Below are 19,624 nucleotides of genomic sequence, written 5' to 3' on the forward strand. Positions count from 1 at the left end.
GATATACCGGTAAAAAGGTTTATGGTATTTACACCCAAATTCTCTGACCGAGCGTCTTAGATCGCCTCAGAACAAAACTACCGTTATTCGTATATTGTTTGCTAGGCTATTATCCCTTATCCGGTGAAAAAATCACGCCCTTAAATCTCACGATGTGGGATTCGGATACGGCATCAACACCGGTGAAAAGCTCACTAATTGCGTGAAGATTTTTGATCTAAATGTATATAAACCGGTCGATTTCTCCGGCAGAGCAATGTGCCTCTTCTCTCTCTCGTCCATACATACATCATCGAGGTCTCGAATTCCTTTCCTTTCGATTTTTCAATCGTTGCTCCTTTCCTTCTTTTCTAAGATCTTGTTGATCAAGAAATACGTTTGATACGTTTCGTTCATTACATACACTCTTTATATAACCACATTTAACAACTCACAAACAAAAATGAAGACCGCAATTTATTTCAGCGTTTTCTGCATGACTGCTTCGTCGGCACTCGCCTACCATGATTTTGGATCTGATGTGGGCTACGATGCTGATCGTCCGTTGTCCGCACTCGAAACTTTGGAAGCTCTCAGCAGGGACTATAGCTATGGCGATGATGATGATTACGAACAGGATCTGGATTGGGACAGAGACTATATGGAAAAAGACTACAAGGGCAAGGGCAAAGACTACAAGTACAAGGACAAAGACTATATTAGCCGCCATTATCGCAACCGGCGCCTTTCGAGACCGTACTCAGATGACAGAGACGGTGGTAAGTAAAACCAAAGAATATCACAACCAACCTACAAAATAGCTAACCCATCATTCCAGTTTCCAAAAAGCCCACAAAATTCGGTGTCGTGGTCTATCCCGGCTTCCAGGCACTAGATGTCTTCGGCCCTCTCGATATATTCAACACGCTCTCTGAAAGCGTCAAGATGGATCTCACCATCATCTCCAAGACCTGGCAACCTGTCTCCACCAAGGGGCCTGAGATGAAAAACATCTGGAACGCCGGCTCCAGCTTCTCACAGCAGATCTGGCCCACTGCTACGTTCGCCACAACTTCCAAAGACCTTGAGGTCCTCATCGTCCCCGGTGGTATCGGTGCTTTCAAGATCGATCAGGCGTACATAGACTTCATCAAGGGCACCTACCCCAGGCTCAAGTACCTCATCACAGTTGGTACTGGTTCTGGGATTGTTGCCAGGACCGGTATACTCGATGGAAAGAAGGCTACCAGTAGCAAGGCGATCTGGAACTGGTCGGTTCAGCAAGGAAAGAAGGTTCACTGGCAGCGCAAGGCTAGGTGGACCGTGGACGGGAAGATCTGGTCTTCGTCTGGAAAGGCTGCTGGCATGGACATGACATTTGCGTTTGTGAATGAAGTCTTTGGTGGGAAGAACTCAACCAATGTGGCGAACTTGTTGGAGTACCCGCGCAATCGCCGCGCAGATTTCGACCCGTACTCGAACGTCTGGAGGACTACCAAGTCGAACAACACGATGACTCACAAAGATAGGATGAGGAACAACTTTTTGTAAGGGGCTGGCTTGGGTCATGTTATGTTAGATTGTTTTTTCGTATGTTTTGGTCGATCATTGATATGATTCGACCATGTTGATGTTGTGGGAGGTCGGGTTGCATGTAGGCAGGCGTTGGTTAAAGATTTATGAGCTCCAATTTTTGTTGCATCTTTCTTTTCTTTTCTTTATTTTTTTTTCTTGGGAGGGGGGGCAAAATGTAGATTACCTAGCAAGATTCTGCCCCGGAGCAGAGCACTCCGCGACTGCTTGCGGAAGGGTTCGCTCCGTCTTGTTTTTCTACTACATTTAGTAATAGAAGATACTAGTGACAGGATCGAATGAGTACGCCAATAATTTTCTTTCTTTCCCTCCCTGATTTGCTACCATGGCCTCCATTCGAATTCCCTCTCCATGTGTACCAAGAATTAGGCTCGTACAAAGCTGCCCGTCAGGATGGGTACGAGACTATAGCTAACTAAGAATGCATAACAGAACACACATACAACAGACTGATAATCTCCCTCTCCGAGCTACAGAAAGATCACCTGTTGACCTTCACTGCAATTGCGGACGTACAAGTACCTAACCCTGCCCCGTCGAATCAACATATTAGAGTATACGTATCGGAATATCGGGCCAAAATCACGACAAAGTACAGACACAACCCACGAAACCCGGCGTGGCGAGTAATATACTCCACGCCTATCTTAGAACACGAGTTACTCTCTATCATATATACTTAGATCACCTTTTTTTTCCCTGCGTTTTTTTTCTTTCTTGAGACCTTGCTTGAGCATTTTTCGCCCACCGGTGCCTCGAGCTCTCTTACACCCTCAGTTCGACTGTATATTCGTTATCTCTGTCCTGGAAGGGTATATTTTTATAATTATCTAGAGTGGATACCCGAAGGCCAGTGGTTTTCGTAATTTGTCCGTATCCTTAATCGAGTGATATTCTGTGACTACCGGTATCAGGCTACGTTACAAGACTACATGTATGCAGTCTACCGATCTTACCTCTCAAGGCGCGCGAAAGGTGAGGGAGCATTAATAACCGATAGGTATTCCTTAAGTTATTGCTTCGAGTTTCGAAGTAGGTCATAATGGCTTCGTGCCGTTATTATTTATTGTTGTGAGTAGTCCGCAGCCGGCTGGGTCTGGATGACGAAAACTAGTTCGCCTGAATACCAAGACTGAAAAAATACACATTTAGATAGAGGCCTCAGGTAATGTGGCTAGACTTGCTAGAACGAGAGCTGTAGTTATATGTAGCTACAACATCTAGAGATCGGGAGTCCATTCTTTAATTGACTACTTGTCTTTCTCGTCTTTTTCGGGACTTTTAGGGCCATCAAGCAGACTATAAGCCGTACCTTAGGCGCCTCGTGGTATGAGCTCAACTATTTGAGTGGTCGATCCTCTATCAATCTGTGTCAACAAGGTCAATGATTGCTCCACATCCAAATTACTCAACTTTCCCGCTCCCAACACTTCACCACTCCTCCTATCTCTGATATCAATACCTCTAAAGCCATTGTCTCCATATCCCGCGGTCACAACCAGGGCTAGGGTTCCACCCCCGTGCACCGCCAAGCCACCTAAAAAATTTAAGGTGCGGCTCAATAGCCGTTTCTGCTAGAGACAGTTTCCTTCCCTTCCTCATTCGCCCTCGCAACGACGCACCAACGATGCCGAAACGCAAAGCGCCCTCGCCCGACTCCGCATCACCGGACCCGGACCCAGACCCGGACCCGCGCTCCCGCCGCGGCACCCGCCACGCAACCGTGTACGACGCGGTAGCCAACCGCGTCAACTACGAAGGCTTCGTGCACTCGCGCCGCACCCACGACACGCACGGGGAGCTCCATAAGCGGTCGCAGACGGCCCAGACGGCGGACGAGGTGTTGGGACGGCGAAGGAACGCGCCCGAAGAGCCGATCCCGTATGCGGAGGGAGGTGGGGAGGGGCTGCCGGATTCGGTGAGTTTGTTTGTGGGTGTGGTTGTGGTTGTGCTTGGTGGGCGCGGTGACTAACCTGGTGGGTGGGTGGTGGGCAGGATCTGTTGATTGCGGTCCATCAGTATGTCGCAGACTTTTATGGTGCGCATGGGATGGGGGCGGTCAGTTATCGGAGTATGGACGAGACCGCGCTGTTGGCTGTTGGTTAGTTTTCCTGATTTGCCGTGTTTATCTGGAGGGTGCTGACGGGGAGGAATGTTAGGAATGCTGTTGGAAGAGACAGTCAAGAGCTGCTTGGGCGAGAATGGGGACTTGGCCCTGATTGAGCAGGAATCCTCGAGTGATGAAGAAGATGCGGAGGAGCAGGCGCCTGCAGAGAGCCCGCCAAAGAAGAAAAAGAAAAAGAGGAAAAGTAGGAGGAAGAAGCCGAAAAACAAGGAACCATCCGCAGCGTCGGAACAAGATGGATGATTCCGGTGTGGATGAGTAAAGACGATCATAGCTTGTCACTCGATTCGCAAATGAGGTGGTTGCGAGCGAATGATATTGGCTTGCAGGTTTTTGCTTTTTTTTTAGAGGGAGCCAAGACAAGCCTCTGTATATCCCCCCTCTTATACCCCCTCCCATTCTATCACGGTATACTCATTTGGTCGTCTTTTTAGGATCAGCTGGCGTATTGGCTTCTGATTTCTTATTTCTGTGCAACTAGCTGTTTTTGTTTTTGTTTGAGGCGTCTTTTTTTTCATAAGTTTCCATAGGGCTATTAGTTGATTTGTGGCAGCCACACAGGCAATTGATCGAAGAATTGTTGGTGAATCCTGGTATAATATTTCTGATTAGAAATCGATTAGGTAGATCGTGTCGCAAAAGCACGCTGAGAGTAATTGTCGAATTAGTAGCTACACCATGTGGGGTCAAGTCTGATATATGCACCTTTACCAATTCTCCTTACGGAAAAAAATCCTTCTGGTGGAAGCACATTCCTGAACCTTGAACCAACCCCAATCACGCGGGTCGCCCCCTATGCACTAGGCAGATTTACCTACATGTACCGTGCTGATACCCAGAGGTCGTGGGACCACTGCTAATAATGTGAGTACAGCTCTGAGGATAGCCTATATTCGACGCACAGATCACTCTGTGGCCCCCGCCAGCTTCACTAGCTCAAGGGGTAGTTGTGGCAAACCACCCATGCTATGATTTTCACCTACAAGGATTTAGGGCTAGCATCATGCAGCTGATAGGGATAAGAATTTTCGTACTCATATGTATCGATATCGGATGTTCATATCTTTGTAGAAGGTAAATATATTGGGGATGTGCAGCGTTGAATACCTGCCTCCCGGAAAGCTTTCCGAAATCCAGTTTCTTTCTAAATCTCAAAATTAGGGTTTCTCGAGAAAGAACTTCTTCAGATCCCCGGCTGCTGTATCGCACTAGTTCGGTCGCCGGTAAGAAGAGGCTTGCAGCCTCCAGCTTTCGGGTCCTCCCTTTAAATTATATTAAGCATGACCATCGCTGAAGGGCTGCTTAATCAAAGAAAGGAATTCTGACATGTGCATTCCAGGGCCTAGATACCAGGCAGTTGCAGCCGCCAAGGTAGAAAAAAAGTCATTACCAACCCCACTCGGCACCGACTTCTACCACAAGTAGAGCATAGACGCGGTATCGGTCCTCTATCAATCATATGTGCACCCCCCATTTATTCACCTACTATCATTCTTAGAAACTCAAGCCTTGCATAAGCGTATTAAGCGAACAAAGTAATCCGAGACCCGAACGAAAAAGCCCTACTTATTCCGGTATGTTTTTTCAAAAAAAAAATCATTTACTTGATTAGCCAATATGCCATCAAGTAGAAGAAATAGTGCTAGTTAATAGGATTTCTCGGTACTCCCCTGGTAACTGCACCACCCTACTGCACTTTTAGAGTAGGGGACACAATGCGCCACCAGGTAGCTTCCGGCGCACTGTGGTCCGACATGCACTCGCGGGATACTCTGCGCCGGTTATAATATGTACTTTGATAAGGATTAGTGGAAAAAATTAATCTTTTCTTTATTTGCGATAGGCACCGTGACAGAAGAATTGGTTAGTGCTGGATTGAGTATAAAAGGTAGTGAGAGAAACCCCCATCATTTGTTCAAGTCGCCAGAGCAAGTCGTCAGTTTGAATTTTATAAGTACGCAAGTCTTTTCCCAGAAAGAAAAACGATAAATATATCTTTGAGAAGTATCCTATCGTCTTTCGAGTCACATAAATGGGGACCTCACTACTGAGTCGTATGAGGGAATACCTCTACATGCCGGTGTATGTGCGATGCGCAGCATTCGTCTCACTCGGAGGGTTCATCTATGGGTTTGTTATTCTGCCAGAAAGCAAAGTTCTCAATCTCAGAAACTAACATTTTGTAGCTTCGATACGGGCTCGATTGGGCCCGTTACCCTCATGCCATACTTCCAAGACCTATTCGGTCCTCTCTCACCCACTCTCCACGGTCTTGTCATATCCATGATCCTCATTCCTGCCTGTATCTCCTCCCTAGTAGCTGGCCCAATTGCAGACAGAATTTCCAGAACGTACGCAATTTCCCTTGGTGCAGGTTGCTACGCAATCGGTTCACTGCTACAGTGCCTCTCTGGCTTTGGAGGTGGGAGATCTGAGGGTCTCGCAATGCTGTTTATTGGACGGATATTCGCGGGAATGGGCGAGGGAATCTTCCTGTCTCCCATCACAGTCTATGCGGTTGAAGTGACGCCCGGAAAGGCACGCGGGAGAGTTGCATCCCTGGTGCAGTTGGGCATCTGTTTGGGCATCTGCGCTGGGTACTTCATTTGCTACGGGAGCTTGAGGATCGATAGTTCCTTATCCTGGAGACTGCCATTCGCATGTCAGACACTTATTGCAAGTGGAATTTGTGTTGGCTGTCTCTTCCTCCCGCACTCGCCGAGGTGGCTTTTCCATGTTGGCCGCAAAGAAGAGGCACTAGCAGCGCTTGAAGTTCTTGAAATAACGAAGAATTCAACTGATATCGAGAAGGAGGAGATACTGACATTGATTCGTGATGAGGATTACTCAGACTCCAGAGGATGGTTCAGAAAATTGGTTGATGACACGAAATTGATGTTTGAAAAAGAGACAAGAGGGAGGACATCTCTGGGAGTGTTTATGAGCGGAATGCAGCAACTTACCGGAATTGATGGGCTTCTTTATTATGCTCCTGTGCTGTTTACGCAGGCGGGATTGAGCAGCACAAATGCTAGTTTTCTGGCGAGTGGTGTTTCGGGCTTGGTGAACGTTGTTTTTACGATCATTGCCCAGTTTTTCACAGACAAGTGGTAAGAAGTAGCCATATCACCACTCATATAGTGTTATAGCTAACCGCTAGTATAGGGGACGCCGACCGACTATGATATTTGGCAATGGTTTCTGTGCTGCGACAATGGTCGCAATTGGTGGTATCTATGCATCTGGCGCCAACAGCACCGAGCACGGTCGATATGCAGTCATTGCATTGATCTACCTCTTCCTGATAGGATTTTGTTCAACAACCGCTATCATGTGCAGGATATATGTGACTGAAATCCAGCCGATCAAGACGAGAGCAGCTGCTAGTAGTCTTTCATTATCGGCAAACTGGGTACGTTTTACCCATCCTCCTCATGGAAGGGCAGTCATGACTAACTGGGTATTAATAGAGTGTTAATTGGGTTGTCGCGTTTACGACGCCGATGTTCCTGGCGAGTTCATCCTCGGGGCCATATTTCCTGTGGGGAGGGTCCACATTTTTCGCAGTTTGTACGTTCTTGCAGAATTTCCCTATTCTTAGCTCTAGTTGCATGTTACTGATGGGCATATTAGTGATCTTTATCTTCTTCATGCCTGAGACGAAAGGTCGCTCTCTCGAGTCTGTCGACCAGGCATTCGAGACATCGCCACTCCAAGATATGATAAGGAAGCTATCTGATAAACGCAATAATGCTAATCCTGAGACGCACCAGAGCGTAGAGAGGGTAGATGTGTATGTTGAGGGGGAGAAGTAATGGTTTGTTTATTTAATTTGTATGAATTAGCTATAGGTTTATGATTTTATGTATAATGTATTAAAGGCTTGATTGGGGGGTGAAATAAAACACTTACAGAGGAACTAGAATGTTGCATCGAACCTATGCTTAAGTGAGACGTGGAGACCAGTTATTCTGTCATTAACCAACTAGTACAGGTACCGGAATGGGCGTTTAAACGGGAAATAAAATACAAAAGTGAAAAGAAGAAGAAGGAGAGCAGAGTGAGAGTGGGGGAGTACGTGGGTAGCGTAAAGGCCGGGGAATGAATAACTACATGTAGAGCCTTATTAATGTTAACCAATGATAAAACCTTTACGATTTGAAGGGCTATATAGTTCGTTAACAGACTGAGATCTCAACTTACCCCTCGTAGGGACTAATGTCTGAAGTTGATGGCTTGTGGCCTGATCGATTTGAAACCTTCTCGCTGTTATTGGTCTGCCGAACCTTTAACCTCGGTAAAAAAAAACAGTAAAAGGGCTTTGAAGATGGGTTGATGTGCAGTGGATGAGGGGAATCCTGGCATCAAAGATATATAAATAACCTTTTTTGGCGCATACATGTACTACGTATGCCCCTTGATAAGCTTCGAGATCTAAACCTTTCTCAGTTTGAATACCTGTATCTGTGATACATTACATCGCGTCAAAGTCTAGTGAAAAATCACGTATGTACCAAGATGTATGTACATATGTATAGTTGTATGTACATGTGTCGTACAAGAGAATCTTGATCTCTGCTAGCGCTTTCTAGCCACAGTTTTGACTACGGGATTGGCACGAGACTACGTGTCGTGAAGTCGACCTCTAGGCAACCGAGGCAAGATCTTATTCCCTTTTGTACTCATCATTTTTAATATGAGTACCAGCAATCCGTCAGCGGTCATATGCATCTGTAGTAGAAACCCTGCACCCGCACTACAGTCACGATATATCACTCGCATCTATTCGGATTTGTCATCATGACACTTAAGTTTGACAACGCGTACGTGCTGTTAATCAAATTGAATTCAATCCAGAAAGTCCTACTAAAATCGCTTCGATACATGCCTACATTATATACCAGGAGTCGCCCTGGGACATGATTGGTATAGGCAGTAGCATGGCTTCTCCTGTTAGTGACATTAGTACGGTGATCATAACTAGCACTATAATGTAGCTAGCTAGTATACTTAATTATCGTTAGGACAAGCCCCCTACTTGTAACACATAGAACAGCACAGAGTAATTAACTTTATCTACATTTTAGTCATTGATAGCAGCCTAAAAAGCGTAGGGCATTTCATTCGCTGACTTAATCAATTGTCATTTTCCCACGATCAAGGGACAAAATTGCCTCGCCTGACGGCTGATGCCGGCCCTAAATATTACAGTTCTCCCTACAGTACTTAGCCGTAGTAGTGATGGATTTAATCATATTGATCGCAGAGAACGAATAGATAGGTTTTATAAGGCTCGAGGTCGACGATTGCAATTGTAGATTGCGAAATTCCATGTTGATCATATTGTCAATTGATTCCTTTCTTTATGACTGGCCCCACGCGTTGGATACCGGTATTGTATTCCATTTATTGTGTACCCTCTTGAAAGCTATGTCAGAAAGTTGGAGAACACCAATTGGGAGTTGACGTGGAAAAGGCTCAGCTGGAGACGCTCTTTGGTGGCAGGTGCTCTTTCGTGGGACTGCATGTATTTAGAATATTAAAAGATCATAAGGCAGGCTTTACTAACACTCCCTATTTTTGAAATGTTTCCTCTAGTGCCAGCTATCTTTTCTCTTATATGAGATGGTTAATCAATGATATCGTGTGATAATTTTGTCAGAAGTAGAATTAAATGTATTATTCTCGCCACTGCAGCTGGCCGTGTTATCGATATCCCTTATCGCATGTACATGCTATCCTGTATTTACAAATCTTGGCGCTTTGTGTCAGGGCCCTTTCCATTCTAAAAACACACGATAACTCTGGTAATAAAAACCTAACGAATTTTCCAACCTCTAATTTCCTCTGAAAAAAACTATCCTGAATCAATAATACAATCCCTACGCTCACGCAGCATTCTTTCCTCGTTCCTCACGTACCAACGACAACTTCAATTCGCAATCCCTACCAAACAAAAATCACCATGAACTTCCTCACCTTCCTCACTGCTCTTTTCGTCTTCGTCCACACCGCCGTGGCTCTTGCTGTCCCCACTGCCGTCACTGACACCACCATCGCCGACTTCAACGCCACCCTCGAGGCCTATGGCACTCTCGAAGAGAGGCAATTCAACGCCTTTGTCGTCTGCGAAACCACCAGCGGTTCCCCCTACACTAAGGACGTCCTCGCCGCCGCCAACACCCTCGCGAACAAAGCCTCCATCTGCAAGCAGACCAACCTCTCTGGGTCCAAATGCACCCAGATGACCGACCACAGAAGCGCGGCAATGGCGATCTGTGGGCCTGTTGCGTCTCAAGTCCACTGCATGACTGCTGGAAGGGTTGGCCGCGCTGTTGCTGACCAGTGCAACCGGGACGGCCTGGCTGGTGGATATGGGCAATACCAGTGGGGCAGAATTGTCGTCTACGTACCTTAAGGAGAGGACGTTGGTGGGCGGCAATTAGAGGCTGCAGGATTTGGGGGGGATAATTTGGATAAGTCAATTATGTTTATACGATTTAGTATAAATGTAATTGCTTATCAAAATTCTTAAAGATAAAGTTAAAATAATAGTAATAAAAAAACAGTTTTAACTTAGCTAGAATGAGCAATTGCAAATAAAGTGACATAAGCAACAGTGAAAATCTTGAAATTCTTCAATGTGCACCAGAACCAGCAGTAATAACCCACATGTAGATGTCGAGCAAATATTAATATCCATAAGATAGAAATCTAGTTAGCTAAGCATATATAAGAGACCTTGTTAGCCTTTTATGATTTGTATTTCCTTAATTAGTTTGAAATTTACGTCCGAGGCGCTCTCTGCATGATATTTGGTTAAAACCTACTTAGCTAGTACAGTCGACTCTCGATATCAGGATATATATGGTCCGGACCGAAATTCTGTATTGAAATGTATATAAGGCGAATATCATTATAAGAAGCAAGGAGGTACTACGGGTAAAAAAGTATTTCTGGACTGCCGATTACTATCCTTATAACGAGATCTAGAGTATCGACACTATATGCATGCAGTCTCATGCACCAATTAACAAGAGCTAGAGTCGACTGTAATTACAATATGTAACTGTGAATGGGGCGTGAAATGTAAAACTTAAACCGGATCTTGGCTCCTTTGTATATTGTACATGATTAATTGCTTTATAAAAGGCGTGGACGAAAGTTCTCCAATGTATATATGCAAATACATCGTCGTTCCACACTATCACTAATTCCGGCACCACCCTCATTTCCTGCAGCTTTCTCAAGCCGTGACCTAGCTCCAACCTAGCTCTACCAACGATATCAATCATGATGAATTTCTTCATTATCACCACCATGATCTTCCTCTTTTTCTCCCGTGCCACCATCACTCTCGGCATGGCGGTTGACTCTCCCGTTTCCATTTCCGAGGACAAAGATCTTAATTTCGAGGCGCTCCGGCTCCCCCATTCCTTCGATGCCTCCGAATTCGTTCACACCTCCAACGTCGACGTTACCACCAAAGAACTCGACCTCAACGACTTGGAGAACGACGGCCCTGACAATGACGACTCCGAGAACGCCGACTTCTCGCCCGCTCTCCATCGCCGTGATGAAGCCCCCCCGTTGCTCGTCTGCGAAACAAGTGACGCCTCTCCCTCGACAAAGGATGTCTACGACCTCTCCGATTGGATGGTCAACGACAAGTTACAGGGAGAATGGACCTGCAAGCAAAAGAACCCGGTCCGTTCCAGGTGCAACCGAGTCCAGTGGTCCGGCTATGCAGAGGCTGCTCTCTGTGGCCGTCTTAACTTGGTAGTGAGCTGCAAGATTTTGGGCCGGGGCGTCAGGGCTATTGCCAACCATTGTACTCACAATGGGAGGGCGGGGGGGAGACTCATATACGAGAACATAGGCGCTTCCCTCATCGTGTATAACATACAGAGGCTCTAGGGAACAGATTGTGGTTGAGTTATAGCTATTACTTATAAACACGTGTAACCCACAAGATAATAAGAACATGTAATTTCTTACTCTTCTCTAATTACGTGACTCCTTTGCGATCGATCACCTTAGGTCTCTTTGTGACATTTTTAAGCATTATTCCACTTCCATGGTTACTCCAATTGCTTTTATAAATTGTCTTCGGCATTAACAGGACGTCCTCGATCTCGCTAGCCTGCTCATTGCAGAAAAGATCCGCGAGCCCCCGCACTGCAAGCAAACCCGGGGGTGGGGGGGTTCGCCCCTATCATAGGCATTTGATGCTCGTCTTGTATGCGAAGTAAAAGGTTGGATTTAATAATAATGATAATAAGCTGTATATATGCGGTTACGTATAAGTATACCTCTTACTCTTCTTTTTCTTACGTGTCTTCTTCGCCTTGTGTCTCTGTGTGACTTCTTCATCGTTCTACTTACACTTACCTTTAATTACATGTAGTCTTCGAATCCCTTGTAGGAACTCCACTATAAATACCATAAAGCATGCACCAATTTATATGCCTTAGTCCTGTCTTGCGTTCTCTTTACCGCAACGCCCACGCACGTACCTTGGGATCGAGAACACCCAACCTCAAGCCGCCAGAAACCTCAAACCCAGCTCTTCAACGCCACAATACCAAGCCTACCTCTACCTCTAGTACCCCATCCAATTCTGCTCCCCCTCCGAGGCCTCTGTGTCTCCTTCAAACGTACCCATTGTGTCGAGTGATAGTCTATGATTGTACTAATTGCAATGATGAATGCATGTAGCAAACGGGCTTTGTGGTTTCACAAGTACCTCCTACGTAATTCTGAATTTTACAGTAACATTGGAGTTTCACTGCGCTTAGGAATCCCTAAAGTACATCCATCGGACTATGGTATCAGATTGGATGAAATCCCACCTCCTCCGCTGCCAAGCACCGAGTGACAACCCATGCCCCGGCACCTCCCGCGCACCTACATCCAAAATCTTGGCACCACACAAAAAAAAAAAAAAAATTCCGACCATTTCCAAAACGCTCACCCAAACCTCAACCCAACCCTTCCCACAAACCAACCCACCCCAATCCTCTCCCAAACCCCCACAAAAAAAAAAAACCCAAATTCCGCAAAGATGGCGTCCTCCCTCGCAGCCCAGCTGCAGCGGATCACCGCCACCTCCACCAACACGCTCAACACGCAAAAGCTCAAGCAGCTGCACTCGGCCTCGCTGCTCTTCCCCGAGGCGCACGCGGCGACGCAGGACCTCGACACAATCTTCTCGATCGCGGCCGAGGGCTTCCGCGAGCTGTGCCAGCTGGACGAGCGCTTCGTGGCCCACGAGCGCGGCCTGTTCAGCGAGAGCAGCAAGGGCGTGGACCGCTTCCTGCTGCCGCGCAACGAGGTGGACGAGCTGGATAAGAGCATTGAGGCGTTCCTGCAGCTCGTGAGCGGGAAGTTGCTACTCAGGCCGTCGTTGAAGGCTGTGGAATGGCTTGTGAGACGCTTTAGGTACTGTCTCTGCTATCAATTCCAATTCTACATATCTACCAAGACTAAACTAACAACCTGCACAGAGTGCAAGAGCAAAACACCGCCGCAATCCTGCTCTGCTTCCTCCCCTACCACACGCACCCCACCCTCCTCCCCACCCTCTTGTCCATCATCCCCGCCAAGTCGCTCCCCCGCGAATTCGGCTTCCTCGCCCCGTACCTCTCCCCCGCATCCCCCGTGCCCCGCCACGTCGTCACCCACGCGCTCTCCCACCGCCGCGACTTCTTCACCCTCCTCAGCGCCCACATGACCACCGCAACGCGCACCCGCCGCGACAGCCACGCCCTGCACTCCTTCTTCTCCACCGTCGCCACAGAGTCCGTCTCGCTCATGTGCGACGCCACGCGCAAAGCCGGCGCCACCTCCGAGCAGGACGTGCTGCACCTGGCCATGCCCATCCTCGAAGAGGCCTACCAGGCGCGCAAGGCCCCAGAGTTCCAGATCGGCGCATACATGCTGACGACCGTCGTCGTGGCCAAGCTGTCGCTGTCGGGGCAGCTGCTGCTGGCGCTGATGCAGAGCATTGTGAAGGGGTGGAGCAAGGACACTGTCAGCGCTGGTCTGGCGTGCGTGGCGTTTCTGGCGCAGGCGCGCCAGGGCGAGAAGGAGGTGAGGGTGTCGGATGAGGTTGTGAAGGGGCTGGTGAAGATTGAGGATATTGCGGAGAGACTACTCGCCATGGGCGAGAAGTATCGGGTTGATAAACTTGTTGTTGGGCTGTGCTTGGGCGTCCTGGATAGGCTGGGGCGTAAGTACGGACTCAGAGGGCTCAGTATTGTGGTCAAGCTGTTGGAAGAGGCCCGCATGGGCCCCAAGCAGCGCAGACTCGTAATGAAGAAACTCGTGGACGCCGCGCAGAAGATCGGCGAGGGCAGGACAGCAGCAGAGACGGAGGAGGGCAGCAACGCGCTCGAAGACGTCAAGGAGAAGCTCGCATCCTCCCTTGTGCGCTGGACCGGCCTGGGCGAGAAGAAGAAGATGGGCAAGCTCGTCAAGGAGATCCTCGAGACCGAGTCTGTAGACATTGAGCTTCTCGAGCTCAGGCTCCAGACCGTCATCCGCCCCGCCATCATGCCCGCTGCGGAGCCCAAGGCGCTGAAAGCAATCGAGGCGCCACAAGCACAAGCCGAGACCTTCGAGGAGCTCCTTGCTGCGATTGCAGCTGCCGTGGAAGGCGACTCGTTCTTGGCGCCCACTGCCCCGGGTGTCTTTGAAAGACTCGGACAGGCGTTTATCACCGCCATCACCACGTCCAAACCGTTCGCGCCAGCCCTCCAGCTCCCAATCTTCAAAAGCAAGCCAGTGGACCACGCATTCGCCCTATCATTCTTCATCAAGATCTGGACCTCGCTGCGATACCCCGCGTTGGCGCGGACAACGGCGCTGCACGAGTGCACCAGCTACATCAAGACCGTCGGCGAGCGAGTCGACTTCCAGGCGCTGTTCCCGCACATCCTCGTTGCGCTCGCGGACCCGTCCATCAACGTCCGCCGCGAAGCCGCGACTCTCGCGCGGGTGCTCAACGAGCGCTATGTGGCCCTCGGGGGCGAGCTGGGCAAGAAGAAGAAGAGGAGAAAGTCCGAAGCCGCTGCGGAGGGGCCCATCAAGTACTGGGCACTCGACTCAATATACGGCACCGGTAAGGAGACCGAAGAAGTCAAATGGCTCGAGACCGCGGAGGCACGCAAGTTCATCGAGGAGGTCATCATGAGCAACCTAGAGGAGTGCGTTCTTGACTCGCACGTCATTGGCCGTTCGGTCGAGAACGTGCTGGGCACCGCTACAGAGTCGAGTGTGAAGTCCAGCTTGAAGACCAGCATGATGTCGTTCTTGGGCAGCCACACTGTCAACATGCCTGCACTGCTTCCCAAGCTGCGTCTTCTCACGATGCTGAACCGCGTGGAGAAGGCGCCGACGTCACGGACTGAGTTCCTGGCGCATGCGCTGGAGAGCTGGGTGGATGTGTCGGACTACCAGACCCGCGTCGCCCAGTGCGCCGAGGAGCGTGTGGACATCGTCACGCTCGAGGAGCAGCTCGTCAGTGTCGTCTCCGAAGGCGGCGACGCAGAAGGCGCTGCCGTCCTCGTCCACATCATCGAGAAGGGATTCAGCCCCACCCTCAGAACTGCAGCCGCCGCGCGGATCACAAAGATCTGGAACACCCTCGACGACGAGACCAAGACCGGTGCTGCTGAGAAGCTTCTTGAGATTGCGTTGAGCGGCGAGGACGCGGGAGAGGCCCATCAGGTGCTGAGGGATGTCGCAATCTCTACGGAGGTGTTTTCCCGGTTCCTGGACGAGTCCAGAGCAGAGCTGAAGGCAGCACTGCCGGGCAGCGCGGTTGCAAACAATAAGAGGCAAAAGATGACTGCTGTTATCACCACCGGCGCCGACAACGAGGTTGACCAGGCGGTAGCATTGCGGAGAGTCACAGTTGTCGCAGAACTGCTCGAAAGCCAGGGCGCCGAGAAGCACGCAGAGCTTCTAAAGCAGCTCTTTGGCGTGCTAGCAGACGTCGGCAGCGTAGAGTACGCCGGCATTGCCTACCTCCACGGCGTGCTCCTCTCGTGCATGAGCGCCATCATCAAGAGCTTCAAGGGCACCAAATCCATCAACCTCGACAGCACCGTGCGGGCCGACGTGCTCGTCAACTGCATCCGCTCGACGTCCAGCCCGCAGGTGCAGAACAGCGCGCTGCTCCTCCTCGCCAGCCTGGCCGACGTGGCGCCGGACGTGGTCAAGCACAGCGTCATGCCCATCTTCACCTTCATGGGCGCCAACACGCTGCGCCAGGACGACGAGTACTCGGCCCATGTCATCGAGCAGACGATCAAGCGTGTCATCCCGCCGCTCGTCAAGTCGCTGCAGGAGCAGGGCGGGAACCCGGTCGTGGGTGCGGCGGAGCTGATCTCGACGTTTGTGGCGAGCTACAGGCATATCCCCGCGCACAGGAGGGTCAGGCTGTTTATTGCGCTGACGGAGACGCTGGGCGTGGACGAGTTCCTGTTTACGCTGCTGGCGAAGCTGGCGGAGAAGTATAGGGTCAATGTTGGTGGTGGCCAGGTCAAGGCGGACGATGGGAATATCAGCGAGTTCTGCACAATGCTGGCGGGCAGCTTCAGCGCGGAGACACAGCTGCTCAATGTCGTCAAGTATCTAGATGTAATCTTAGACGTCGTAGAGCCCTCGGGCACTGGCCTTGCGCAGCACATCTTTGAGGAGTCGAACGAGACCCGCCCCATCGACCTCGCAGGCAGATTGCTGCAGGTTCTCGCCGCCGTGCTGAAGAACGACTCTCTCCGCGTCCGGGCCTCCCGCGTGCTCAAGACCGAGGCCGCCGACGCCGCAAAGCTCAAGGCCTCCTTCTCCAACGCTCTCGAAAAGACGCTCTCCCTCGGCGAGCGGTTCGAAAACACCGAAATCGGCACCGACATCGCCAGCGTCCTCTCGCACCTCCTCGACCTCCTCTCGACCCCGCAGTTCGTCACCGTCGTCGAAACACTCCTTGACCGGCCCTCCTCCCAGTTCCGCCGCAGCGCGCTCAAGACCTTCACCGACCGCGTGACTGCAGACCCCCGCGCTAGCATAACCTCCCGCGCTGCCGTCATGTCGCTGATGCCCAAGATCGCCTTCATCGTGGCGAGCGCCGCCGCCCCCATCGAGCTCAAGGCAGACGCTTTGTCCTGCATCGACACTGTCACGCTCAAGTACGGCAAGTATGATGTCGCTGCCGTCGCTGCCCTCACCGACGCAGTCGTCGGCGAGGGCGGTCTCAAGAGCTCTGACGTTGGGCTCCGCGTCCTCTCTTTGATCTCCTTGACATCGATGACCTCCTGCCTTGGAGGTCGCATCGTGCCCTTCCTCCCCAAGACCGTTCCGTTCGCGCTCGAGCAGCTCGAGGAGAGCATCGGCGCCGCCCACCGCAGCGAGATGATCCACAACGCGGTTCTTGCCTTCCTGGACGAGCTTGTCAAGGTGGTGCCGTCCTTCATGGTCAGCTACCTGACACGGATCCTGCAGCTCGTCTACAAGTCTGCCTCCTCTGCCGAATTCGAGGGCGAGGCCGCCTTGGGCATCAGGACCGACCTGATGAAGAGCGTCGCCACCACCCTGGACCCCAAGACCGTGCTCTCCGCCATCCTGAAGACATGGCCCGCCGCGCTGGCCGACGAGACGCTAGATGTGGATGTTGTGCTGGTGGCCGTCGAGGACATCATTGACGGTGCCACCAAGGCGGGCGTGCAGAAGATGCATGCGAGCCTACTGCAGTTCTTGCTGCTGGCATTTGATCTGCGGCGCAGCGCGATGTTTGGGGACGAGGATGTTGAGCACTTTGAGGAGCACGGGATGGCCGTGGCGCTGAAGATGGTGTATAAGCTCAACGACACCATCTTTAAGCCCATGTTCTTGCGCATCTTGGAGTGGGCGGAGGAGCTTGGGAAGAGCGATCCCGAGGGCAGAAACAAGCGCTTGACGGTGTTCTGGAAGTTTGTGAATACGCTGTCTGAGAACCTCAAGGTATGGAGAATCTCCTCTCCCCCACCAATCCCCCCCCAGAAAGAGCCATAAATAACTCCCGTGCAGTCTCTCGTCACCGAATACTACGGCTACGTCCTGCCTAACGCCGTTGAAATCACCAGCGACCCCGCCTCCGCCACTGCAGACGCCACCCTCTGGTCCGCCGTCATCACCGCCCTTCACACCGGCTTCACCACCGACGAGCGCGACTTCTGGCAGTCGCCCAACCACTTCGACGCCATCGCACCCGCGCTCCTGTCCACGCTCAACGAGCACACCAGCACGCTGCTCACGCCCGCCATCGTCGAGCTCGCGCACGCCGCGCAGTCCGAGGAGCACTTCAAGTTCATCAACACGCGCGTCCTAGCGTTAATGCGGTCCGAGGAAGCGGCGGTGAGGCTGGCGGCGGTGGAGGCGCTGACGGCGCTGTATGCAAAGCTGGGAGAGGAGTGGCTGCCGCTGCTGCCGGAGAGTGTGCCGGTGATAGCGGAACTGATGGAGGATGATGAGGAGGAGGTCGAGAGGGCGGTACAGAGGTTGGTGGTTAAGGTGGAGGAGTTCTTGGGACATGGAGAGTTGGAGGCGATGTTGCAGTAGGGGAGGAGACGTGTAGTTAGGTAGTCGTAAAAGTTATTTTTTTTTCGTTCTTGTTCTTGGGGTGGAGGGGTAAAGATATCATGTTTTAGAACCCGAATGCTTGCTTCTCCATAGTCGTGTAGTCTATGAATTCAGTGTCATTAGTAAAGTACCGCCATGACTTTCCAAGATCCAAAGGCAAAACATACACCCAATGCTCGAATGAACAAAGCCAACCGCAGTAAAAACCACCTCTTCGAGTTCGTGCACTGAGCAGAATCAGGGTCTGATCGATGATCCCTTAAGCTTGGTTGGTCATAGAACTGCGATCATGATGTATCACTCGCAATCTATCATAGTCAGCAACACGAATTTCTAGCGCTTTTATTTTAGATAATGTCAGGATTTTGTGGGGATAAGATTTTTCCTCCATGTGCGGTGTCGCATCTATGATTTATTACTACGCAGTTATGTATTCTGTAGACGTTTTCAGGCTGTTGGTGATCGAGGTCTCGCCATCCGGGGAGTACATCTGGAGGCTCTATTGCTCTGAATTCTCGGACCATGAATGAATTATATTATGAGGGTGATGGTGAAACTAAGTCGGTGCCGCAGCGCAGCTTAACTTTATAGCTAGCATCTCAAAGCTAACACATATACATGTACTTGACCGATTACAACCACTGGCAGTTGTAGCGTGTCTTAACACCTCTCCCACTACTCACTTGAACCGAGCCTCGCCATCACGGCCGTGGGAGAATCGAAGGCATCTATGCACAATTCTTCTGTGTGCGAATCGACAAGAATGAGAGTTGGCCGACTTGGTTGTGTACATCAGCTGAATAACTGTAGAAACATGGAACGGGTTAGACTCGCTACATGCAGTGGCTAAGGGCTGTTTTGGGTGAAGAGGGAACGTACACACCAACCCTTCTTTTTGAACCCACCCTACGTCTTTTGACCCCATGGCCAGCTGTGCCCAACCATAGTTCGAACTTTGGTCCAACCTTCCAACCCGTTGAGAGCGACCCCAATTGCAAGCTGCCGCCTTTCCCCCCATGCCCAGGGCTCGAGCTAACATTATGCACTTCTGACTTGCAAAATTGTGCTAAGAAGAGGTGGGATCTGGGCCATCAAAGACACTTTTGCCCTTTGCAGCACCCATTTCGACCACATACACTCCTCCCGTCGAGTTGTCTGCAACTTCCATCCTGGATGACAACGACCTAGGCCTCCATTGTGGAGTAGATTAAGGATATTTTATTTCTTCATCGTCGATTCGTTCACCACCACGGGTGTTCATCAGAAGCCCGAGCTCATTACTCTCACCTCTGAGCTGAGCCAGCTCAG

At 50.5% G+C, this 19,624-nt stretch overlaps 6 protein-coding genes across 6 annotated transcripts; all 6 read left to right on the plus strand.

Moving 5' to 3' along the window:
* Positions 1-442: 442 nt before the first annotated feature.
* H6S33_005895 (uncharacterized protein) lies at positions 443-1,530 on the plus strand (the record flags this gene model as incomplete). Its single annotated transcript, XM_044837291.1, has 2 exons — positions 443-758; positions 818-1,530. The coding sequence occupies 2 exons, from the start codon at positions 443-445 to the stop codon at positions 1,528-1,530; spliced, it is 1,029 nt and encodes a 342-aa protein (XP_044699204.1).
* Positions 1,531-3,199: 1,669 nt separating this feature from the next.
* On the plus strand, positions 3,200-3,940 carry H6S33_005896 (uncharacterized protein; the record flags this gene model as incomplete). The annotated part of the gene is made up of 3 exons (XM_044837293.1): positions 3,200-3,490; positions 3,568-3,673; positions 3,732-3,940. The coding sequence occupies 3 exons, from the start codon at positions 3,200-3,202 to the stop codon at positions 3,938-3,940; spliced, it is 606 nt and encodes a 201-aa protein (XP_044699205.1).
* Positions 3,941-6,142: 2,202 nt separating this feature from the next.
* On the plus strand, positions 6,143-7,512 carry H6S33_005897 (uncharacterized protein; the record flags this gene model as incomplete). The annotated part of the gene is made up of 4 exons (XM_044837294.1): positions 6,143-6,807; positions 6,863-7,109; positions 7,168-7,267; positions 7,331-7,512. The coding sequence occupies 4 exons, from the start codon at positions 6,143-6,145 to the stop codon at positions 7,510-7,512; spliced, it is 1,194 nt and encodes a 397-aa protein (XP_044699206.1).
* A 2,150-nt stretch (positions 7,513-9,662) lies between these two features.
* H6S33_005898 (uncharacterized protein) lies at positions 9,663-10,115 on the plus strand (the record flags this gene model as incomplete). The annotated part of the gene is made up of 1 exon (XM_044837295.1): positions 9,663-10,115. One exon carries the CDS (start codon positions 9,663-9,665, stop codon positions 10,113-10,115), a length of 453 nt encoding a protein of 150 aa, XP_044699207.1.
* A 902-nt stretch (positions 10,116-11,017) lies between these two features.
* Positions 11,018-11,614, plus strand: H6S33_005899 (uncharacterized protein; the record flags this gene model as incomplete). Its single annotated transcript, XM_044837296.1, has 1 exon — positions 11,018-11,614. One exon carries the CDS (start codon positions 11,018-11,020, stop codon positions 11,612-11,614), a length of 597 nt encoding a protein of 198 aa, XP_044699208.1.
* Positions 11,615-12,761: 1,147 nt separating this feature from the next.
* Positions 12,762-18,295, plus strand: H6S33_005900 (uncharacterized protein; the record flags this gene model as incomplete). Its single annotated transcript, XM_044837297.1, has 3 exons — positions 12,762-13,138; positions 13,204-17,698; positions 17,765-18,295. The coding sequence occupies 3 exons, from the start codon at positions 12,762-12,764 to the stop codon at positions 18,293-18,295; spliced, it is 5,403 nt and encodes a 1,800-aa protein (XP_044699209.1).
* Positions 18,296-19,624: the final 1,329 nt, after the last annotated feature.

Source organism: Morchella sextelata (genome assembly GCF_020137385.1).
Source record: "Morchella sextelata strain SCLS chromosome Unknown scls_2, whole genome shotgun sequence".
Classification (NCBI taxonomy): domain Eukaryota; kingdom Fungi; phylum Ascomycota; class Pezizomycetes; order Pezizales; family Morchellaceae; genus Morchella; species Morchella sextelata.